This window comes from Octopus sinensis, linkage group LG19 (genome assembly GCF_006345805.1).
Source record: "Octopus sinensis linkage group LG19, ASM634580v1, whole genome shotgun sequence".
NCBI lineage: Eukaryota > Metazoa > Mollusca > Cephalopoda > Octopoda > Octopodidae > Octopus > Octopus sinensis.
In genome coordinates, this window is record NC_043015.1 from 49,143,945 (window position 1) to 49,169,785 (window position 25,841).

The window sequence follows — 25,841 nt, forward strand, 5'->3', positions numbered from 1 at the left end:
TTCTTCTTCTTCTTCTTCTTCTTCTTCATCATCATCATCGGCAGCGGCGTTTAATGCCTGCCTTCCATGCTGGCATGGGTGGGGCAGTTTCACAAGAGCCGGCCAAGCTAAGGCCTGCACCAGACTTCTGTAACTGTTTTGACAGGATTTTTACAGTTGGATGCCCTTCCTAACACCAACCACCCAGCAGAGTGGACTCAGTGCTTTTTATGTGGCACAAGCACAGGCGAGGTTTTACAGCTGGGGGCTGGCGAAGCAGATGGCTGCACCAGGCTCCAATCTTGATCTGGCAGAGTTTCTACAGCTGGATGCCCTTCCTAACGCCAACCACTCCGAGAGTGTAGTGGGTGCTTTTACGAGCCACCGGCACGAGTGTCAGTCAGGAGGTACTGGCAAAGGCCACGAAAAAATTTTCAGTGCTTCTTAAAGGGGTAGGGGTAGGGGAGACTATCTTTTTTCTTCGCAAATGTAAATAAACCCAATCTGTTTCTTAAACGAGGGACATATTCATACAGCACGGAATGTTTTCACCCCAAATGGAGGTCAGCGATTGGTTAAAATTGCTGAAATGATCAATTTTAAAGTGGAAATAGCTTACAAACTATAGAATTTTCTCAATAAAGCCAAGAAAAAATGATGTTTTATAAACACATTCTACTAGTATACGAAGTTTAAAAGTGTTTAGTTAACTAGAAATTGTGTTGAAAACTGCCGTTCTAAAGGAAAAGATCCTATATTATTCTTTAAGAAGCAATGAAGCTTAAAATGATTTTAAAATTTTATTTTTCAGTCTATATATCAAAGATATCCCGATTTTAGTGTAAAATGTTAAAAAGAAAAAAAACCCACCGCGGAACATTAATTTTGGAAAGCAAGTTTCGAGCTGACACCGTGTAGTAGAAAACATGGCGGCAATTAGCACGAAACAAAAGCTTCTAACCCTAATAGATGATATTGAAATCGTATCTAAGTACGTATTTATGATATTTTATATTCTAAATCAATCTTTTTATGGATATACATCCAGTCATACTTATTTTCGTTTTTCAATTTTTCGTTAAATCTAACTATCGTTGTATTGAAGTTGTCAAACATTCAGGGATACAGCAACGCATTATAAATTACTTTTATATTGCTAATTGTTTTCTTGTTAATTGAAACTTTCAGGTTCTGTCCAGTTCTTGCGAAGTTTTGTTTTAGTGAATAAAAAGACGTATTCACATCTGTAATGTAATAATCGAAAACGAATTCACATTAAACTTAGTGAATTCCCTTCTTATTTCTTACTAAGTATTCTAAGAATGGTTATTGACGTGACTAATTCTTCAGGGTGGACGTTTATAATAACAGGTACTTGGAATGTTTATTTGAATATGTCTATTAAATGAGAATGGTAGAAATGAATAAGAAAAAGATTCCAGCAACTTAGGTTCCAGAAACTTCAAGATTAAATGAGGTATTTTTAATTGTTTTGACTGTAAATATCCCACGCCAAACTGAATATTGTTTTATTGTATATCTGTTTCATCCTGAATTTGTGTGTATATTCCAGAAACACATGAGATTGTTAATGTTTCACTGTAGTTTTCGACTAGACAAATGTAAATTAAATTTAAAAAATTAGAAATCGAATGTATTCGTGATGGTCAGCATCAGAAGAGTTCATTAAATGGTTTATATCAGTGTTCGGCGTGGAAAAGAGGACCTGGAGTTTAAGAATCCGAAGGAAGGCCCTGAACGGATTTTACCGACAAAAACAATGGATCTTTTCGGTTTGAACGGCAGTTTTTTAAAATAATTTCCACATAACCAAACACTTTTAAACTTCGTATGCTGGTAGAATGTGTTTATAAAACATCATTTTCTCTTGGTTTTATTGAGAAAATTCTATTGTTTGTAAGATATTTGTTGTTTTTTTTCTTCAATTTCTGCAATTTCAACCAATCACTGACGTCTACTGAGGTGAAAACATTCTGTGCTGTATAAATATGTCTCTCGTTTAAGAAACAGATTAGGTTTATTTACATTTCTGAAGAAAAAAAAATACCCTCCCCCCCTTAACCCTAGCCCTTAAACAGATTGAAATGCAATAGATCGATACTAGGGTCATAATTATGGGTGACAATTTCATATGACTGGTGGCACGTAAAAGCACCCACTACACTCTCAGTGGTTGGTGTTAGGAAGGGCATCCAGCTGTAGAAACTCTGCCAGATCAGATTGAAGCCTAGTGCAGCCATCTGGCTCACCAGTCCCCAGTCAAACCGTCCAACCCATGCCAGCATGGAAAGTGGACGTCAAGCGATGATGACGATTTGACCCCTAATACTTTTTTTAACCTTAATCTTTCCCTTAGATTATTTTGCCTCTTGCAAGTCATTTTCGAAAGAGTATGAACATTTTCATAAAATTGCAGATCCTTTGTACAATCAGTAAACAAGAATCTAAATTTGAAAACATGTTTCACTGAATGTAATTTATATTGTTAGTCTTTTGCCTTTCCAAAGTCTTTTCATAAGTTCATCCTAAATGCCGATGCTTATTTTCAAACTCTTAGTTAGCCCTTGTTTCATATTCTTGGTGATATAAAACTTTATACCAAATTACTCTGGTGACTGGAAAAAAGTTGGGAACATCTATCATATATGCTAGCATGGGTTGGAAGATTTGACTGAGGACTGGTGAACCAGATGGCTGCACCAGGCTCCAATCTGATCTGGCAGAGTTCCTACAGCTGGATGCCCCTCCTAATGCCAACCACTCTGAGTGTAGTGGGTGCTTTTACATGCCACTGGCACGAGGGTCAGCAGGCAGTACTGGCAATGGCCACACTCAAATGGTATTTTTTATGTGCCACCTGCACAGAAGCCATACTGTTCTATAATTACAAGTTCCTTGTCAGACAACAACTACCTGATGTCAACGTTAAGTGAAGAGGATCCACAATATTAACTATGTCCGATGTATCACCTGTGACACACACAGGACAGGTAAAGAGTTAAATAGCAGAGAATGTAGTAAATACTAAAGAACAGAATTGATGAACCTGTCACATTTGTAGCACAGATTTATTGTTTCTCTTATATTTTGGTGATTGTTTGTTTATTGTCTTTCTGTTAAATGGTATAATTTACTTCATTGGAAGTTCCATTTGATGTTATTTCTAAGGGAGTTGTTCGATGTGATGAGCACCCCGAAAAACCAACAGAAGACAGATGCACCAGATCCTGCCCTTTTGATGGAACTGCTTGTCCAGAAAGACAAAGAAATGAAAGAATCGTTAAAACTTGGTGAGTTATTTCGTTTGAATTGATTTGTCTCGTTAATTACTTTGACAGTTTTAAAATTTTATTTTGAATATTCTACTGTCAACTATCAAAAAACAACTTTTGTTTTCAAGCTGAAGAACAGATGGATATCCAGAAAATTATGGATGAATTAAAAATGGAAGTTGAAAAGCGAGATACCGATATCAGAAATTTACAGAAGAACTTCAAAGAAGCAGAAACCATTTTAGTAAGAACTATTATTTAAAATTGTGTGATGTGTGGGAGACATTTGAGTAAGAACAAACTACTGCGTTTTCTGGTCAGCTTCGCCTGGCCCAGCACTATCCGATCGTGGCCGTTTTCCAGCCTCGTCTGGCACGTAAAAAGCACCCACTACACTCACGGAGTGGTTGGCGTTAGGAAGGGCATCCAGCCGTAGAAACACTGCCAGATCAGACTGGGCCTGATGCAGCCTTCTGGCTTCACAGACCCCAGTTGAACCGTCCAACCCATGCTAGCATGGAAAGCGGACGCTAAATGATGATGATGATGAAGTCAAATTTTTCAGATCAAAGATTTACAGCCAAACAAGATTGGTTGACTTATAAATCAAGATGACTTTGGTGGACCAAAAATTCCATGTAAAATGCTGCTGGATTTGGAGAAAGAGTGATGATGTTTGAAAGCTTACACTATATACTATTCTGACTTGAAATGCTTCAAAATACAGTATTTGAAAGAATCTTATATCATTGAAAATGCATGGAAACAGTTTTTTATTTTATTTTCATTTATTACTCTTTTACTTGTTTCAGTCATTTGGCCTTTAGCCATGCTGGAGCACCGCCTTTAGTCGGGCAGATCGACCCCAGGACTTATTCTTTGTAAGCCCAATACTTATTCTATCGGTCGCTTTTGCCGAACTGCAAGTTACGGGGGACAAACACAGATACACACACACATGTATACATACATATATATATATGTACATTCATACATTATTTTGATCAATATATATATATATATATATATATATATATATATATATATATATATATATATATACGACGGACTTCTTTCAGTTTCTGTCTACCAAATCTACTCACAAGGCTTTGGTCGGCCCGAGGCTATAGTAGAAGTCACTTGTCCAAGGTGCCATGCAGTGGGACTGAACCCAGAACCATGTGGTTCATAAGCAAGCTACTTACCACACAGCAATTCCTATGCCTAAAATTAGCAAATGTTATTCTGGTTTTATTTTTGTAATTCATGTTGTATTTTATTGATATAACTGTCTATGTTTTTAACAGCTTTTCTAGGAGAAATAATTTTCAAGTAGATTTAGGATTCAATGACATCCATCCCCTTTAGCTGTTGGACATTTCAAGCACTTTGCTACTGTACTAGCCAGGCTCATGGGCCCGGTTTCCCGGTTTCTATGGTGTATGTGTTTCCTAGATGGACGGGACGCCAGTCTATCGCAGCGTTACTCATTTTTGCCAGCTGAATGGACTGGAGCAACGTGAAATGAAGTGTTTTGCTCAAGAATACAAAGCGTCGCCTGGTCCAGGAATCGAAACCACAATCTCACGATCATGATGCTGATACCCTAACCACTAAGCCATGTGCCTCCACTGTACTACATGGATAGAAATTGGAATAATTAAAGAATAGACATTTCTTTTATAATTTCTTGTAATAATTAATGCAGGCAGCTGAATCAACCCATTATATTACTAATATTTATTTTATTGATACAGTGAGATAAAAACTGTTTTTTTTTTTTTTCTCAGAACATGTAAAAAGTGTAAAGTATTTAGCACAGTAAACTATTGTGGACTGTTGTTTTATTAGTAGTATTGGTGATGATGATGACAACACTTAGCAGGTTGTATATTAACTTTGTGGAGACAAAGAATATATTCGGTTTAAAAATATACCAAAGAATGGTTACTGATGTGACTAATTCTTCAGGGTAGGCGTTTATAATAACAGGTACTTGGGATGTTTATTTGAATGTCTATTGAATGAGAATGGTAGAAATGAATAAGAGAAGGATTCCAGAATGGAAAAATCTTTGTCAGTTTATTTAATATATGGAGATTTTTTTGTTCTTTATTTGTTTTTTTTTTGTTTCCTCCCCCTCTTTTTTCTTTATTTTCTTTTATTTTATTATATTTTTTTTTTGCCATTCTTAGAATCTCATGATAAAAAAATATGATTGTTTCTTTTCAGGCAACTGCAATCTACCAAGCGAAGCAGAAATTGAACTCCATTGCCCAAGCTAACAAAAAGACAATATCATCTGAGGAACTTATCAAATTTGCACACAGAATCAGTGCCAGTAATGCTATTGCAGCACCTGTTACATGGGCACCTGGTACTGTATTGGTTTCTTACTCTTTTCTACATGTCTACATGTTACTCTTACTCTTTTACTCTTTTACTTGTTTCAGTCATTTGACTACAGCCATGCTGGAGCACCGCCTTTAGTCGAGCAAATCGACCCCGGGACTTATTCTTTGTAAGCCCAGTACTTATTCTATCGGTCCCTTTTGCCGAACCGCTAAGTGACGGGGACATAAACATACTAGCCCTAGGGGGACAAACACAGACACACAAACATATACACAAACACACATATATATATATACATATATACGACAGGCTTCTTTCAGTTTCCGTCTACCAAATCCACTCACAAGGCATTGGTCAGCCCAGGGCTATAGCAGAAGACACTTGCCCAAGATGCCACGCAGTGGGACTGAACCCAGAACCATGTGGTTGGTTAGCAAGCTACTTACCACACAGCCACTCCTGTTGCTCACCTTTGTCTTTTTGCACATGCATGTGAAATGCAATCAATGTATGTGTATACATGTGCGCATGCACACACACACACACACAAACATATATATATATATTTCTTTACTGCCCACAAGGGGCTAAACACAGAGGGGACAAACAAAGACAGACAAAGGGATTAAGTCGATTACATCTACCCCAGCGCGTAACTGGTACTTTATTTATCGACCCCGAAAGGATGAAAGGCAAAGTCAACCTTGGTGGAATTTGAACTCAGAACGTAACGGACGAAATACAGCTACGCATTTCGTCCGGCGTGCTAACGTTTCTACCAGCTCACCGCCTATATATAACACGGAGATATATATAATTTATTGTAAAGACAAGGAGGTGTACGATGGGGTACTGCAAAGTTCCTGGCTTTAAGGGTATCACAAAAGGCCTTCGGAATTCTTTTACAGGGCTTAGGAAAACTGAAGGACTGCTGCAATAAGTGTGTGAATCAGAGAGGGGAATATGTAGTGTTTTCTTTTACCCAAAGCCAGGAGCTTTTCAGTACCCCCTCATACACCCAGACACACACAACACTCTTTCATATGGTATTATGAATAAAGTAAAGGGTGTTTATTTATCATATCGTTAAAATTGACTACTTGTCACCATCATCATCATCATCGTTTAACATCCGCTTTTCATGCTAGCATGGGTTGGACGATTTGACTGAGGTCTGGCGAAGCAGATGGTTGCACCAGGCTCCAATCTTAATCTGGCAGAATTTCTATAGCTGGATGCCCTTCCTAATGCCAACCACTCCGAGAGTGTAGTGGGTGCTTTTACATGCCACCGACATGAGGGCCAGTCAGGCGCTACTGGCAACGGCCACGCTCAAATGGTATTTTTTACGTGCCACCTGCACAGGAGCCATACTGTTCCTTAATTACAAGATCCTTGTTAGACAACAATTACCTGATGTCAACATTAAGTGAAGAGGATCCACAATATTAACAGCTTTTCATGTGGTTGCACACTTTAGACGTCAAGTGGTCTTGAAGATCTGGGTGGTCTTTATAGTTTTTCATCCAACCAATCAGTTAGGTACTATATATTATTGATGTAATTTATTATCATAGTTGTTGTCATCATTATTTAACCTCCACCTTCCCTGTTAGCATGGGTTGTGGTTTGATCAGGGTCGGCAAGCCAGAAGACTGCACCGAATTCTACTGTCTGTTTTGGCATGGTTTCTATAGCTGGATGCCCTTCCTAATGCTAACTATTGCACAGACTTCACAGCCACTCTTAGGCGTAGGAGTGGCAGTGTGGTAAGTAGCTTTCTTACGGACCACATGGTTCTGGGTTCAGTCCCACTGCATAGCACTATGGGCAAGTGTCTTCTACTATAGTCTCGGGCCGACCAAATCCTTGTGAGTGGATTTGGTAAATGGAAACTGAAAGAAGCCCATTGTATATATGTATATATATGTGTGTGTGTATATGTTTGTTTGTCTGTGTTTATCCCCCAACACTGCTTGACAACCAATGGTGGTGTGTTTATTTCCCCTTAATCTAGCAGTTCGGCATAAGAGACTGATAGAATAAGTACTAGGCTTACAAAGAATAAGTCCTGGGGTTGATTTGCTCGACTAAAGGCGGTGCTCCAGTATGGCCACAGTCAAAATGATTGAAACGAATAAAAGAGGGTGCATTTTATGTTGCACCAGCCCCAGGGAGACCACAAGTACCTTGTAAGACATGGCCCCTCAACTGAAAGCTGGGAAGTATTAGGTTGTCTGGAAAGTTCTGAGCATTTTTTAATATGCAAACATGGATGTAAATAATTGACCTTTCAATAAATTTTATTCAAGGAAATCATTTCCATAATTATTAATGACCTTTGTCCATCTATCAGCATAAAATTTGACTGGTTTTGAAGAAAAAAGTTATCTAGTAGCATTTTGACTCCATCTAAATTTTTTAATATTTTCCCTTGCAATTAGTTCTGTAGAGACAAAAAAACAAGTGGTAGTCAGATGGTGCAATATCAGAAGAATATGGTGGATGGGTTAAGAGATCCTAGCCAAGTTCATGTAACTTTGAGTAGCCAGACACATGTGGTCAGGCATTGTCTTGTTGGAACACGACTCCTTTCCTGTTGGCAATCTCTGGCCTTAATTCTTTGATTTTTTTTTTTTGGTTCAGATTAACCAGCTGATGACTGCACATCAGAATTAATGGACTGGTTCTGTGGGAAAAGCTCATAATAAATAATGCCTTTATGATTCTATCAAACACAAAGCATAGCTTTTTTGGCATGGATATTCGTCTTTGGTTGCTGTTTTGGGGGATCCTTACACAAACTCTTTGTTGTTTATTGCACTACACTTCCGTACACAATCCCTTTGACATCTCCAGTCACAAATTGTTTCTAAAAAGGCTTGCTTTTATTCCATTTCAAAAGCATATCACAAAGGGAATACCAGTCCAAACAGTTCTTTTCTGAGAGTTTGTGAGGGACCCATACATTATTGTGAGAAATGTATCCTAGCTTCACTAGGTGTTCCTGAGCTGTACTTTTAGAAACTTTCAATTCCCCTGCAAGTTCTCTAGTCGTAATATTTGAGTTTTCTTTGATTTTTGTCTTCAAAACATCTTCATCCAGTTTTGAAGGTCTTCCACTGCGACCGTCATCTTCCAAGCTAAACTCTCCAGCTTTAAATTTTGCAAACCACCTTCGAACTGTTGATTCACCTACAGATAACCAGAATGAAAGATAAATCTATTTTTAGTCAGGAACAAAGAAGAGATGCATTACCACTTGAAGCAATGCCAAAGTTTTAACTGTGTTACGTTTCAGGTGTGTTCAATGAAGCGTTAAAAGATTTAACTTAGAACTTTCCGGACAACCTAATGAGGAGGTAGCTTTGTGGCTGGTCAAGATATAATATTTTAAAACTGTTTTATGGTTGCTATTGTTTAGCAATATTCATGTGTGGCATGTTATATTCAATAACAGACCATTTCATGTTGAAATTGTCTCTGGATAAGAATATTTGCACTCCCTCAGTCGCCCGTCTTCAAAGTGAACCTATTCCTCCTCTCTTCTTTCTTGAAGATGGATCTGTGGTTTATTTAATGTCTTTTTAACCTAGTTTTGCAGCGTGGAAGGTGTTTATAAACCATTTAAGAAACACACAAAAAACCGTTAGATTCACTTCAACATTTCAATTTAATTTGTCAAAATATTTTTGTTGCCTTGAGACTGCGACCTGTTCACTGACAAAATTCCGTGCTGCATCTCTTGTCAGTGAACAGGTCGCGGTCTCAAAGCGATGAAAATATTTTGGCAAATTAAATATGAATGTCGGAGTGAATCTAACGGTTTTTGAGTGTTTCTTAAATAACCTAGTTTTGTTCATGTTAATATGAGTTTTCGTTTTTTGTTTTTGATTTTAGTTCGGTTTGCTTTAGATTTCACCTTAATTTCATAACTAATGGTTTTCATTAAAGGGGAAGAACTCTCCAGGCCTTAAACGCTACCTTCAGTTCCTGGTAAAATTATATAAACTATGGTCCTTTAAAAGTACATTTATTATGATAATGCTAACATTTTCCTCACCGTTACAATTTACCTTAGACTGTGGCCGTGCTGGAGTTTTAGTAGATAATAATCAATCTCGCTAGTTACTCTGGTATTTAATTTATTGAATTTGTAAACAGTGAAAGGGAAGTCAGAGATAGTTTAATGTGTCTGATTTGTTTATCTGCATAATTGCCTCTATACCTGCTCAACTTGATCCCTTTCATAGCCTTTCTTTACCTTGTGGAATCGATCCCCTGTAAAGATATTGGATTTAAAGTTTGGATCTTTTGGGCACCACTAAGTGTCAGCTACATGAAGAATATCTGGATCTCATCTATGATACATCGCTAGCAACTAAACCTTTTTTTATTTTCTCTCCCTGTTTATTTCTGTGTTCCTTTCTGTCGAAGAGGGAAGGTTCGAAACGTAAAAGACTTTCTCACTTCCTGAGCATTAAACTAATACATCTGTTTGTTGTTTACACACCAGTCTTCGTCTTTTGTAAATTCTCACTATATATATATATATATATATATATATATAAAAAAACACACATGTATATGTGCTTGTGTATGCATTCCACCAAGGTTCAGTCCTCAGTCCTCTCCTATTTATCATAGTCCTCCAGGCAATAACGGAGGAATTCAAGACAGGATGCCCCTGGGAGCTCCTATATGCTGACGACCTTGCACTAATCGCTGAGTCACTATCAGAACTGGAGGAGAAGTTCCAGGTGTGGAAGGAGGGTTTAGAATCAAGGGGCCTTAGAGTCAACCTAGCTAAAACCAAAGTACTAATAAGTAGGAAGGTAGACAATCCACAAATGTCTTCAGGAAGATGGCCCTGCTCGATCTGTAGAAAAGGTGTAGGTAGAAACTCTATAAGATGTACCCAATGTAAGCTATGGACACATAAGAGGTGCAGCAATGTCAAAGGAAGGCTAACTGGGAAGATAGTTTTTGTATGTGGCAGATGCTTCTGAAAATCTGCAGAAAACAACTTCCGTCACTTTCCAGGGGGAAAATCTAGAAGTAGTTGATAGCTTCCGTTATCTTGGTGACCAAGTCAGTAGTGGGGGTGGGTGTACTGAAAGTGTAACGGCTAGAGTAAGAATAGCCTGGGCAAAGTTTAAGGAGCTCTTACCTCTGCTGGTGACTAAAGGCCTCTCGCTCAGAGTAAAAGGCAGACTGTATGATGCATGTGTACGAACAGCCATGCTACATGGCAGTGTAACATGGGCCGTGACTGCTGAGGACATGTGTAAGCTCGCGAGAAATGAAGCCAGTATGCTCTGATGGATGTGTAATGTCAGTGTGCATGCTCGACAGAGCGTTAGTACCCTGAGAGAAATGTTGGACTTAAGGAGCATCAGTTGTGGTGTGCAAGAGAGACGTTTGCGCTGGTATGGTCATGTGGCGAGAATGGATGAAGATAGGTGTGTGAAAAAGTGCCAATCCCTAGCAGTGGAGGGAACCCGTGGAAGAGGTAGACCCAGGAAAACCTAGGACGAGGTGGTGAAGCACGACCTTCGAACTTTAGGTCTCACCGAGGAAATGACCTGCGACCGAGAACTTTGGAAATATGCTGTGCGTGAAAAGACCAGGCAGGACAAGTGAGTCCAGCCCATTTATGCCTGCCTTTCCTCCCTTGGACACACAAAGACCTGTTGAGGCAAGCGAAGTCGATATCGAACCTCATCCGACGACAGGCACCTATGCCTACCCCCCTTTGCTTGCGAAAACCTGTTGGGGCAAGTGAAATCGGAATCGAAATTGAACCAATCCTATGACTGGCACCTGGCAGATGCCAGGACCCCTGGACTGGAGATACATAAAAAGCACTATCCGAATCGTGGCCGATGCCAGCGCCGCCTCGACTGGCTTCCGTGTCGGTGGCACGTAAAAAGCACCATCCGAATCGTGGCCGAAGCCAGTGCCGCCTCGACTGGCTTCCGTGCAGGTGGCACGTAAAATGCACCAATCCGCCCGTGGCCGATGCCAGCCTCGCCTGGCTCCAGTGCAGGTGGCACGTAAAAAGCACCCACTACACTCACGGAGTGGTTGGTGTTAGGAAGGGCATCCAGCTGGAGAAACATTGCCAGATAAGACCGGAGCCTGGGGCAGCCTTCTGGCTTCCCAGATCCCTGGTCGAACCGTCCAACCCATGCTAGCATGGAAAACGGACGTTAAACGATGATGATGATGATATATATATATATATATAAAGTGATCTCTTAAGCACCACCAGCTCAAATATTTTCTCCTCTGTCTTCCCTCCTTGGGATCTTTCCTTCTCCTTGTTTCTGACGAAGAGCTCCGCTCGAAACGTTAAACCCTCCTTCCCTTCTTTCCTGAGCGTCAATAATACTTTAATTGTTCCACGTCCTGCGTTGCTGTGTTTTTTTCTCTTTTTTTCTGTGTTTTCTTGTTTGGATTAACTGTTTTTGTGTCCTGTGTTTGTCCCCCACCATCACTGCTTGACAACCGATGTTGGTGTGCTTACGTCCTTGTAACTTAGTGATTCAGCAAAAAAGCTCAATAGAATAAGTACCAGGCTTTAAATAAATAAGTCCTGGGGTCCATTTGCACCGCCTTGAAGGGTTTTAGTTGAACAAATGGACCCCAGGACTTATTTATTTAAAGCCTGGTACTTATTCTATTGAGCTTTTTTGCTGAATCACTAAGTTACAAGGACGTAAGCACACCAACATCGGTTGTCAAGCAGTGATGGTGGGGGACAAACACAGGACACACATACACATATACATATACGACAGGCTTTTTTCAGTTTCCATCTACCAAATCCACTCACAAGGCTTTGGTCAGCCCAAGGCTATAATAGAAGACACTTGCCCAAGGTTCCACATAGTGAAACTGAACCTGGAACCATGTGGTTTGGAATTAAGCTTCTTACCACACACACACATAAATAAATGTTTTAAAAATATATTGTAAATATCTGACTCTTTAGCATTTAAACTGGCCAGATCTGGCCTCTCCCACCTACCCTACAGTGTCATCCTAAAAATAAACAGTCACATCATTTAAATCTCAAACCCACAAGACAATGCATGATTAATTCAAAACAATGTGAATAAATAAACATTACATATGACAGAGTAATCTGAATTCTAAAAGGTTAATCTATTTTAATTCTGTTTATTTATGTTTGTAGGAGACCCTCGTCGACCATATCCAACAGATTTTGAAATGCGTCATGGCTATTTAGGTATGTATTAGTTTTTATTCCTTTCTGGTTTGAAAATGATTTTTTTTTGCAGCCCGTTTTCATGGATCAGTATTTGTACCTGTGAATTCAACATCATCATTTAGCATCCACTTTCCCATACTTACATGGATGGAGTTTAATGAGGCAGATTTTCTACAGCTGGATGCCCATCCTGTTGCCAACCATCTCCTGTTTCTAAGCAAAGTAACATGTTTCTTGCTGAAGACTAGAAATGAACAGCCTGGCTTGTATGATAATGAAGCTAGTTGATTCTATCTGCAGATGGAATGTTTCTTTAATATGGAATGGTGTACCTTTAACCCTTTGATTCCAACCTGCCAGTGATGTCTGGATATATGTATGTGTGTGTGTATATGTTTGTGTTTGTGTCTCCTCAACATCGCTTGACAACCGATGCTGGTGTATTTATGACCCTGTAACTTAGCAGTTCAGCAAAAGAGACCAATAGAATAAGTACTGGGCTTACAAAAATAAGTCCTGGGATTGAGTTGGTTGACTAAAGGTGGTGCTCCAGCATGGCCACAGTCAAATGATTTCAGGCCCTTGTGCCTATAGCACAAAGGACTACTACTACTACTACTGCTGCTACTGCTGCTGCTGCTACTACTGGATACACACATATTTTCATAATTTAATGTCTGTTTTTCATGCTGGCATGGGTTGGGTGGTTTGGCAGGAGCTGGTAGTGGTGAGCTGTCAGAAACGTCAGCACGTCGGACGAAATGCTTAGCGGTATTTCGTCTGCCGTTACGTTCTGAGTTCAAATTCCGCCAAGGTCAGCTTTGCCTTTCATCCTTTCAGGGTTGATAAATTAAGTACCAGTTACGTACTGGGGTCGATGTAATCGACTTAATCCGTTTGTCTGTCCTTGTTTGTCCTCTCTGTGTTTAGCCCCTTGTGGGCAATAAACAAATAAGAAACCTTGCCAGATCAGACTGTTTTAGCTGAAGAATGGACAAAAATTCCTTTGGAAACAATTCAAACTTTGTATGAGTCTATACCTCATAGAATTCAAACTGTAATTGCTGCCAAAGGTGGTCCTATACAATATTAAAATAAATTTGTTTGAAATTTAAAGATTTTTTCCATTATTTTGTGCAACCCCTGTGGTACCAGTTTGAATTCTATGAGGTATAGACTCGTACAAAGTTTGAATTGTTTCCAAAGGAATTTTTGTCCATTCTTCAGCTAAAACAGTCTGATCTGGCAAGGTTTCTTATTTCTTTATTGGCGGAATTTGAACTCAGAACGTAACGGCAGACAAAATACCGTTAAGCATTTTGCCCAGCGTGCTAACATTTCTGCCAGCTCGCCGCCTTAAGGTTTCTACAGCTGGATGCCCTTCCTAACACCAACCTTTCCGAGAGTGTAGTGAGTGCTTTTTATGTGCCACTGGCATAAGATAATGATGCATAATTAATTCAAAATAATGTGATTAAACGAGGATTATATTCAACAGAATAGTCTGAATTCTAAAAGGTTAATTTAGCACTTTGCCATTTTTGCCATCAATAAAACAAAAAGCAGCTTCTGTTAATGGATTCCATTACCTTAACCCTTTTGGTACTACATCTCTTTCAAAATACGCTGCCCGCGTTTCAATTAATTTTAGAAATAATGAAGAATTTAATAAAATAACTTTGTCATTATTAGGCTGGTGTTTGGAACATCAACAGACAGAATTTTGATAGAAAGTTTTAATTTAGATCATCATCCTCATCATCATCGTTTAGCGTCCGCTTTCCATGCTAGCATGGGTTGGACAGTTCAACTGGGTCTTGGAAGCCAGAAGGCTGCACCAGGCCCAGTCTGATCTGGCAATGTTTCTACGGCTGGATGCCCTTCCTAACGCCAACCACTCAGTGAGTGTAGTGGGTGCTTTTTACGTGCCACCGGCACAGGTGCCTGACGAGGCTGGCAAACGGCCACGATCGGATGGTGCTTTTTACTATAGGCCTAAGGGCTCTCACTGGCAGGTTGGAATCAAAGAGTTAAAGGTACACCATTCCATATGTACAGGAACATTCCATATTTAAAGAAACATTCCATCTGCAGATAGAATTAAGGTTTATTATGTATAAACATTCTTATCAGGAAAGGATCTGATGTATATCAGTTCATTATCTGCTAGGCTGCTTTAATTAGCATAGTTTCTCTATTCAGCTAGACTGCTTTAATTAGCATGGATTCTAAGCAGTTAATAATTATGCTGTAGTTTAACTGAAGTGGCTGGGATGGTAGGGTCTTAAAATAAATACTTTCTCTGTTTTAGTTCCATCTGCGTGAATTTTGAGTTCAAGTGGTGCTCAGGATCAATTAAGTAAGCTCTCCCCTACAACCCTGTAAACCATCTGTCTGTCACAGTCTTAGAAATTACTATTGCAGCATAATTAAGTTTCACTATTAATTATCATATCCGGTAAGTTTACTGTTATCAATTCACTGCAGGGAAAGTTCACTATAGGTGCAGGAGTGGCTGTGTGGTAAGTAGCTTGTTTACCAACCACATGGTTCTGGGTTCAGTCCCACTGCATGGCACCTTGGGCAAGTGTCTTCTACTATAGCCTCGGGCCGACCAAAGCCTTGTGAGTGGATTTGGTAGACGGAAACTGAAAGAAGCCCGTCGTATATATGTATATATATGTATATATATGTATGCGTGTGTGTGTTTGTGTGTCTGTGTTTGTCCCCTAGTATTGCTTGACAACCGATGCTGGTGTGTTTATGTCCCCGTTACTTAGCGGTTCGGCAAAAGAGACCGATAGAATAAGTACTGGGCTTACAAAAGAATAAATCCCGGGGTCGAGTTGCTCGATTAAAGGTGGTGCTCCAGCATGGCCGCAGTCAAATGACTGAAACAAGTAAAAGAGTAAAGAGTGTCATCAGCTCACCATTTTTTGTCGGTAAAATAGTTTTTAACTATTAATAGTGAGATGTTATGGATGTATTTTCTCAGTAAACTTTCCTTGCAGTGAACTTTCTTCATGGAGAATTGATGGCAGTGAACTCTCTCCTGTGAAGAACTGATGGCAGTGAACTTAACTGTAATCATTAATTATGTTTATATTAAGCATTGTAATATTGTGTTTTTCTTCAGATCATATGCAAAACTCACAGAGCAACACACTCAACTGGCAGTCTTCATCTTTGCAACCTCCACTGGCACCTCCACCACAGCCACCGTCATCATCTGTACCATCTCTCGATCCTCCCACACCAATGTTTGGTCTCTCGGCCAGTGGTCTCAATACCTCAATGGGAAGTGGTGTAGCAAGTAGTGCTGGACTCTCAGAATCTATTCGGAATCATGCTTCAAGGGATAACGAAGATGTTGAAATAATGTCTAGTGATTCATCCAGCAGCAGTTCGAGTGATGAAGAAAACCCTTAACGTCTCAAGAGTTTTGTACGTCTTTATTTGTTGTAAAATTAATAAAATTTCTATTAGTTTTTGTTGTAATGTTTTTTTAATCTTCCAATTAATTGAACAACATCTTCCAAATTTAATTTCATCATCATCATCATCATCTTCGTTTAGCGTCCGCTTTCTATGCTAGCATGGGTTGGATGGTTCAACTGGGGCTGCACCAGGCTCACCAGGCTGCACCAGGCTGCACCAGGCTCCAGTCTGATCTGGCAATGTTTCTACGGCTGGATGCCAACTGCTCCGTGAGTGTAGTGGGTGCTTTTTACGTGCCACCGGCACAGGTGCCAGACGAGGCTGGCAAATGGCCACGATCGAATGGTGCTTTTTACGTGCCACCGGCATGGGGGCCAGGCGAAGCTGGCAACGGCCACAATCGGATAGTGCTTTTTACGTGCCACCGGCATGATTTCTTTATCAATAAACTTGTAACATGTTTGAAATATTGGTTTCAAATTTTGGCACAAGGCCAGCTGTTTCAAAGAAGGGGCTAAGTTGATTTTATCGACCCCAGTATTCAGCTTGTACTCATTTTATCAACCCTGAAAGGATGGAAAGCAAAGTTGACCCTGGCAGCATTTCAACCCAGAATGTAAAGACGTATAAAATGCCTCTAAGCATTTTGCCCAGCATACTAACGATTCTGCCGTCTCACCGCCTTAACCCTTTCGTTACTGCATTTATTTTGAGATGCTTTGTGTTTCTTTCAATTATTTTAAATATAACAAAGAATTTAGTAAAATAACTTAGTTGTCATTCAGCTAGTGTTAGGAACATAAATTGTGACTAAGGTTTGGTGAAGATTTTAATACAAAACTTATGAAAACAAGACATTTGTACTACAGAGCCGGAGGTGGTTTCAGCTAGTTTGGTCCCAAAAGGGTTAAACCCACCATATCTGGCCCAATTATTCTTCTTGTTTTATGTTTAAACTGGCCAGATTTAGCCTCTCACACCTATCCTACACTGTCATTCTAAAAATAAACAATCACTTCATTGAAATCGCAAAGCTACAAGCTAATGCATAATTAATTAATTAATTCAAAGCAATGTGAATAAATAAACATAACATTTCATAGAGTAAGCCGAATGCTAAAATGTTTAAAATATTACAAAAGCTTTACAGCTACTCTTTATCATAAAACCAGCACCTGGTGTTCTCAATAAAATTTTATACCTTTAGTAATCTTTATATATAAAACTGAAGTTGTGTGAGAGTCTGTCTCCTCCGATTTAGATTCCTAACTACTCCCACATTTTGCAGTGCACTTTAACCAAAAGTGGGTATCTTATAGTCGTGATTCATATCGAGCCCTTCTGGGTATTAGCGTGTCTACGATGAGTACAATTTAAAAAAAAAATTACCATCATTTTTTCGTTTTTTAATGCATTTTTGCTCGGTTTATATAAGGGAAGTAACTCTCTAAAAATGCTTATATAGTTATTTCCCTTACAAACCCGAGCAACGCCGGGCGATACTGCTAGTCATTTATAAAACATAGACATGAAATTATTTCATCGTAAGTTATTTAGTCCTTTCACAAAATAACCATGAAATTAAATGTCATGGTTATTCCAGTAACAATCTTCAATAGCTATCAAAAAATAAAACTGGTGTTTTCTGCAAGTTACGTTGCCACAATAAACTTGACATATTTCAACAGAGAATAGTGTCAAACATGATATTACTTAACAAAAGATAGACTGGTATATAAAACTACTTTATGCAGTTAAGGATAATGAAATTTTGAGTGGATGTATTGGTTTTCTGCAGTAAAAGGGTTCATTTTAAATAGATTTCGTTTTTGTATATTATCATGATGACTCTCCCTAGACACAGCAAAATTTAAATGCGGCTGTGTGGTAAGTAGCTTGCTTACCAACCGCATGGTTCCAGGTTCAGTCCCACTGCATGGCACCTTAAGCAAATCTTCTGCTATAGCCTCGGGCTGACCAAAGCCTTGTGAGTGGATTTGGTGGACAGAAACTGATAGAAGCCCATTGTATACTCTTTTACTTGTTTCAGTCATTTGACTGTGGCCATGCTGGAGCACCACCTTTAGTCAGCCAACTCAATCCCAGGACTTATTTTTGTAAGCCTAGTACTTATTCTATCGGTCTCTTTTGCTGAACTGCTAAGTTACGGGGTCGTAAACACACCACCATCGGTTGTCAAGCGATGTTGGGGGACAAACACAGACACACAAGCATATACACACAAACATACGTGTGTATATATATATATATATATATGACAGGCTTCTTTCAGTTTCCATCTACCAAATCTACTCACAAAGCTTTGGTTGGCCTGATGCTATAGTAGAAGACACTTGCCCAAGGTGTCACGCAGTGAGACTGAACCTGGAACCATGTGGTTAATAAGCAAGCTACTTACAACACAGCCACTCCTACAAACAAATATTTTATTTCAAAAATTTACATGTGCATATATGGGGTCCACAGATGATAAGATAGCTCTCATGGGGTCCACATGCAAAACAATGTTGGGAACCCCTATTTTACATAATTCAACCTACACAAGTTAATGTGTACGTTGAATAGGAGCTTTGAAAGAAGTTTCTATGAAACTAGTTTTAAGCATTGAATATTTATAGGGGTCCACTAGAATAAAATAGTAACCTAAGGGGTCAATAGATGAAATGGTTGGGAACCCCTGGTCTAAAGTGACGGAGATCCACTTACGGATATCTGTAGTTACTTCATAAAGGGAAGTAATTTCATAAGGGGACATGACTCAGTAGTTAAGCCTTGCACTCTGATAAACCGGTAAAATCTCAGTTACTCCGGGGCTCTTGAGCACAGAGGTTAGTAAAGTCGACGCTACTGCTTTCTATTGGCCGCGGGTTTCTGAGCATCCTGTCATGTGATATTGGCTTCTCACATATTGGCTATGAATGTGCTACATCAAGTAACTTTTGGTCATCTTCTTTTTCTTCTCACCGGTGGTATCCATTTGTGACCTAGTTTTAATGTTCGTTTTGCAACCTAGTTTTAATCTTCGTTCAATGAGACATTCGCTGAGTGGTCTTCTGTTAGCTCTCTTCACGCACGCACACACACACATACGTGTGTGTGGTGTATTTGTCACCCATCCACCACCCACTCATCACTTGACAAACCATGCTGGTTAGTTCGGCATTGGTTTGTAGACATTGATAGAATAAGTACCAGTCTTAAAAAAGAAATATAGGCGCAGGAGTGGCTGTGTGGTAAGTAGCTTGTTTACCAACCACATGGTTCCGGGTTCAGTCCCACTGCGTGGCACCTTGGGCAAGTGTCTTCTACTATAGCCTCGGGCCAACCAAAGCCTTGTGAGTGGATTTGGTAGACGGAAACTGAAAGAAGCCCGTCGTATATATATGTATATATATATGCGTGTGTGTGTTTGTGTGTCTGTGTTTGTCCCCCTAGCATTGCTTGACAACCGATGCTGGTGTGGTTATGTCCCCGTTACTTGGCGGTTCGGCAAAAGAGACCGATAGAATAAGTACTGGGCTTACAAAAGAATAAGTCCCGGGGTCGAGTTGCTCGATTAAAGGCGGTGCTCCAGCATGGCCGCAGTCAAATGACTGAAACAAGTAAAAGAGTAAGAGTATATATATCTATATATTTGGAGTAATTTCTTTGACTAAATCCCTTCGAGGAGGTGCCCCAGTATGACCACAGTCCAATGACTAAATCAAGTGTAAGATAAAAGGTATGCATGTGTGCGCACATACAAACATTATATACATGTTATATATTTCTTGTTCTGGGTTCGTTCCCAGCACGCGGCTCCTTGGACAAATGTCTTCTGCTGTAACCTCAGACAAACCATACAAATAAAACTTGTTAGACGGAAACCGGTGGAAGCCTGCCTAATCGACTGTATCTACCTGAGTGGGTGATGGATTTAATCCATTCATTGCTTGGTTTAACACGCCTTCCCGATCCTTGGGTGCCTTTAACAGGGCCCAGTCTTTTGGAAACGGTTAGACAAGATCTCTGGTCAAAGGACGATCCCTGTTCTCACCTCTGTCTCGTATTGGAGGTAATTCAAGAAAAGTGGGTGGTTGTTTCCGGTCTTTGACCGAGCCATAAATGATTGTTCCATTTTGCAGTAATTAGTCTATCGACAGGGTATATCTATTAAGTATGATACATAGGTTGCTATTTTATTTAAATACTGCGTCAATTACGTATACCGGAATTTTATTCAGCTGCGCAGCTCTTTGCAGCATCAGTGAATGTTTTATTTGCTTTTCGCTATATCAGAACGACAACGCCTTGGTTAAGCGTGTGGCTAACTATGAGTACGCACCGTTAATAAGGTCCTAAAAGGCCAAAACACATCTGTTAGTCACGGCTGGGATAAATTTTCGTCTCTCTCTCTCTGATATTTATTATGGTTTTAACACAACACATTCATAAGGAATATTATCTTAGGGGAAATACTGCAGCAATTGAGCGCTCATCTGTAAGTGTATGCATTAAGTATGATACGTAAATGGTTATTTTATATTTATTCCCCTGTGTTTATGGCGTCATTGGTTTGCATTATTAATGATAGTTGTTCGTATTCCTATATTTATTATTATTTAGACACCAGATCGATGTAGTCAATGTTGAGAAAGAGAGATAAGAGAGAGAGAGAGAGAGAGAGATAGATAGATAGATAGATAGATAGATAGATAGATAGATAGATAGATAGATAGATAGATAGATAGAGAAAAAGACAAAGATAGATAAATGGATAGAGATTATCCACTACATAGATAGATAGATAGATAGATAGATAGATAGATAGATAGATAGATAGATAGATAGACAGACAGACAGATAGATTTTCTTCTTTCATTCTTTTATTTGTTTAAGTCATTTGACCGTGGCCATGCTGGAGCACCACCTTTAAATGTGGCCGATATCATTATATAACTTCAACTTTTCATGTGTAAAAAAAAAATAAAAACCGTTTTGAAATGACTGTTCTGTTTAAATATTCTGTGAAAACCTTATTTTACGATCATACTATCAATGCATTACGATTCGGTAGAAATAAATAAAATGGTTTCACGGTCTTATGATTTTATCGTTTTGTTGAAAAATCCTGGCGATTGTATTATGGTGTTCAACAGAAATATTTCTCATGCTTCCTGAGATTCGCCAACACTACACTTGATTTTCTCCCCTCCATACACACACAAGCATGTATCTGACTCATACATTGTTCGCTTTCCAGACATTTCTACATTACTGCATATACTTTATATGCAATTTCTGACAAGTTGTGGTGCACCTGAGCACTGTATACAATAATTTCATTATTATTATTTTAAATAACGGTACCTTAAATAATGAAAGAATGGTATTTTAAAGATGGTTTCGAATTTTAGCAAGGGACAAGCAAATTTCTGGGGGCCTGTCGATTCCATCGGCCACAGTGTTTGACTGGTACTTAAATAACGATGTGTATTTTAAGGATGAGTAGCAGAAGTGATTTACACTGTCATTATGTGTGAGATGTTTTCATTTTGAGTTGTCTAGACTTAAATACCTGGATATCGGCTCCACGAGCCTTTTCGTTCCAGCAGGTCTCATGACCTTGTGATTAGCGGAAATTGTCGGGTGCTAGTATATATTTCTTTACTGCCCAGAAGGGGCTAAACATAGAGGGGACAAACAAGGACAGACGAAGGGATTAAGTCGATTACATCGACCCCAGTGCGTAACTGGTACTTAATTTATCGACCCCGAAAGGATGAAAGGCAAAGTTGACCTCGGCGGAATTTGAACTCAGAACGTAACGACAGACGAAATATGGCTACGCATTTCGCCCGGCGTGCTAACGGTTCTACCTAGTATAGTACGTGGTCTACCACGGTGTCAAACAGTATAGCCAGGGTTATCTACCTTAAAAATTACTGCTGGAAGGTAATGAAGAAAGCCTTAGATGATTTATTTGTATCGTTCCTTAATGACATAAGGAGTGTTTATCGATAAAATGGATTGTCTTGATTTATCTGTGTAATTTTTTTTTATCATATAAAATAACATAAGATTCAGCTTTTCTTATTTGTGTAATTCCTTTATAATGTACGAAGTGTTTTATCTCTGAAATATCTGAAAATTTTTAATCTCTGAAATATCTGAAAAATAAGGTAGATAACCCAGGCTGTACTGTATGACACTGCGGTAGACCGTATATCATACTAGCACCAATTGTCTGTATTGGTCGGTTTCCAGTTGTCCAATCGTGTTGGCGTAACAGTTTGTTTTTCCTGACGCGGGAAATTAATCACCAGCTCTGGGGAGCCTAGTGATCTCTATAAGAACGACAGTTCTCGACTGCTCTAGGTCTTTGGCATACGCCATATGCACATATAAACCCATTCACCTTTATTTAATGTAACGAGTGTATCTGACCTGTATGTGTCCTTTGTCTGTCCTTGTTTGTACCCTCTATGTATCCTGTTATCTTTATATATAAAAGTCAAGTTGTGTGTCTGTCTCCTACGATTTAGATTCCTAACTACTCCCACATTTTGCGTTGCAGTGTAACCAAAAGCGGGTATCTTATAGTCGTGATTCATATCGAGCCGTTCTGGGTAGTAGCGCGCGTCTACGATGGGTCTACGATTAAAAAAAATTTTTTCATCATTTTTTCCCATTTTTAATGCATTTTTTTTTGCTATTATATAAGGGAAGTAACTCTCTAAAAATGTATTATTAAATCTCAGAACGTAAAAGGCTACAGTAACACCCCCCCCTTTGTGGTTAGTCATATTGAGATGGCTATTATACTTTACATCTCTAAAAATGCTTATATAGATTATTTCCCTTACAAACCCGAGCAACACCGGGCGATACTGCTAGTAGGAAATAAAGAAAACCTTTGGCACACGCCACTGACCACACGCAACTCGTCTCCGGCAACGATGTTAATGACACCAGCCAGTCTACGCTTTCATCTCCATCAGACGCCTGCCTACATCGTTGCTGTATAAACAGCACATGACCAACAGACCAACGGCTGCTTCTACACACCACCAAACAGTACATCAACTACGTCTACAAGATCAACTGGTACTTATTTCTATTTCTTTATTACCCACAAGGGGCTAAACACAGAGGGGACAAACAAGGACAGACAAACGGATTAAGTCGATTACATCGACCCCTGTGCGAAACTTGGTACTTATTTAATCAACCCCGAAATGATGAAAGACAAAGTTGACCTCGGCGGGATTTGAACTCAGAACGTAGCGGCAAACGAAATACTTATTTCTTTATTGCCCACAAGGGGCTAAACATAGAGGGGACAAACAAGGACAGACAAACGGATTAAGTCGATTACATCGACCCCAGTGCGAAACTGGTACTTATTTCATCGACCCCGAAAGGATGAAAGGCAAAGTCAACCTCGGCGGGATTTGAACTCAGAACGTAGCGGCAAACGAAATACTTATTTCTTTACTACCCACAAGGGGCTAAACACAGAGGGGACAAACAAGGACAGATATAGGTATTAAGTCGATTACATCGACCCCAGTGCGTAACTGGTACTTAATTTATCGACCCCGAAAGGATGAAAGGTAAAGTCAACCTCGGCGGGATTTGAACTCAGAACGTAGCGGCAAACGAAGTACTGCTAAGCATTTCGCCAGGCGTGCTAACGTTTCTGCCAGCTCGCCGCCTTATTGGTACTTATTTCATCGATCCAGAATGGTTGAGAGAGGCAAAGTGGATGCGAGCAGCATCTGAACACAGAACGTAAAGAACCGGAAGAAATGCTGTTAAGCCTCTTGTCCGGCGCGGTAACAATTCCGTCAGTTCACCTCCTCAACTGGCGCTGGCAGAATCGTTACCACACCGGACAAAAGATTTAGCGGCTTTTCATTCTTCATGTTCTGAGTTCAAATTCCACCGAAGTCGATTTTAGCCTTTTAACCTTTTGGGGGGTCGATAAAAGAAGTACCAATTGAGTACTAGGATCTATGTAATCGACACGTGCTCCTCACCCCAAGATTTCAGGCCCTTGTGCTTATAGCACAAAGGACTACTACTACTACTACTACTACTACTACTACTACTACTACAGCTGCTGCTGCTGCTGCTGCTACAACCACTACTACTACTACTACAACCACTACTACTACTACTACTACAACCACTACTACTACTACTACTACTACTACTACTACTACTACTACTACCGCTACTGCTGCTGCTGCTGCTGCTGCTGCTGCTGCTACTACTACTACTACTACTACTACTACTACTACTACTACTACTACTACTACTACTACTACTACTACTACGACTACTACTACTACTACTACCGAATATGGAATCAGAATTTAAAAAATTTTTAATTCCAAATTAGGCAGAAAAGAAAATAGGTTTCGTTCCATTCTGCTACAATTTGCTAAGTCGTTCATAAGATGATTCGATTTAATGAGATATAAAAAAAAGAGATTTATATCTTTTTAATGTTTCAGAAAGGAGAACGGAAAAAGAAAAAAAAAACCCAAAAAACACACCGATTAATGTATGAATTTGTTTTTATTTTTTGTTCCACCGAAAAAACTTACAATGACGCTGCTGTAAGATTCAAAGAATTATTCCTGCAACCCCCCCCCCCCCCACAAACCCCAAAAAACTCGCCATCCATGTTACTCATTCTCGAGATGATGTAATCTCGAACACGACATGGGTAGGCTCCAATATATTTAACAACTGCACGAAGCAACAAACAAGCAAGCAAACAAACAAAACCTCATTTCCTATTTAGATGAAAAGTTAAAATAATTCTAATACAACATTTGGTTAAGACATTTTCTTCATCGTTATAGAACCATTATTTATGCGTTATTTCTTGAGAATATTTCCTCTGAATCATCACAATACGGTGCTAGTGTTTTTATCTCTTTCATTAAAGAGATAAAATCTTCCTACAGAGCTAAAACTTTATGTATTTTCACTGAATCATAAACATACTGTTTCTTATCTCCGGATTAAACATAAAACGTGACTTCCACAAGTCTTTATTTAATAAATAAGATAAAAAATGAAGAAGAAAAAACTTATATAAATTATGATGTAACACAGGGTTTTTTTTTTGTCTTAGAGTCTTTTCGCCTGTTCTTAATTATCTATTGTTTTAGTTAAAGCGGCGAGCTGACAAAATTGTTTGCAAGTTTGTAACGATAAAGATGGTGTGTTTACGTCCCCCGTAACTTAGCGGTTCGGCAAAAGAGACCGACAGAATAAGTACTAGGCTTACAAAGAATAAGTCCTGAGGGTCAATTTCCTCGACTTAAGGCGGTGCTCCAGCATGGCCGCAGTCAAGTGACTGAAACCAGCAAAAGAGTAAGAGTATATATATATAATATATATATATATATATGTATATTCCGTTTTTTCTTTTATTTGTTTCAGTCATTTGACTGCGGCCATGCTGGAGCACCGCCTTTTTAGTCGAGCAAATCGACCCCTGGATTTATTCTTTGTAAGCC

At 39.3% G+C, this 25,841-nt stretch overlaps 1 protein-coding gene and 1 long non-coding RNA gene across 3 annotated transcripts; one reads left to right on the forward strand and one right to left on the reverse strand.

The window, feature by feature from the left end:
• The first annotated feature begins 837 nt into the window (after positions 1–837).
• On the forward strand, positions 838–16,355 carry LOC115222250 (mediator of RNA polymerase II transcription subunit 4). 2 transcript variants are annotated; one of them, XM_029792408.2, is made up of 6 exons: positions 838–970; positions 3,169–3,290; positions 3,401–3,516; positions 5,505–5,649; positions 12,829–12,882; positions 16,001–16,355. In XM_029792408.2, exons 1-6 carry the CDS (start codon positions 906–908, stop codon positions 16,291–16,293), a joined length of 795 nt encoding a protein of 264 aa, XP_029648268.1. In that variant the 5' UTR covers positions 838–905; the 3' UTR covers positions 16,294–16,355. The 2 variants fall into 2 exon arrangements, with proteins under 2 accessions (XP_029648268.1, XP_036366997.1); XM_036511104.1 differs by lacking the exons at positions 12,829–12,882; positions 16,001–16,355 and adding exons at positions 6,087–6,101; positions 8,514–9,063 and having other exon boundaries at positions 5,505–5,693.
• Positions 8,299–25,170, reverse strand: LOC118767077. Its single transcript, XR_005002970.1, has 3 exons — positions 25,160–25,170; positions 22,494–22,498; positions 8,299–8,433 (listed from the first exon to the last, which is right to left on the reverse strand). It is a non-coding gene; the product is annotated as an uncharacterized LOC118767077 (long non-coding RNA).
• Positions 25,171–25,841: the final 671 nt, after the last annotated feature.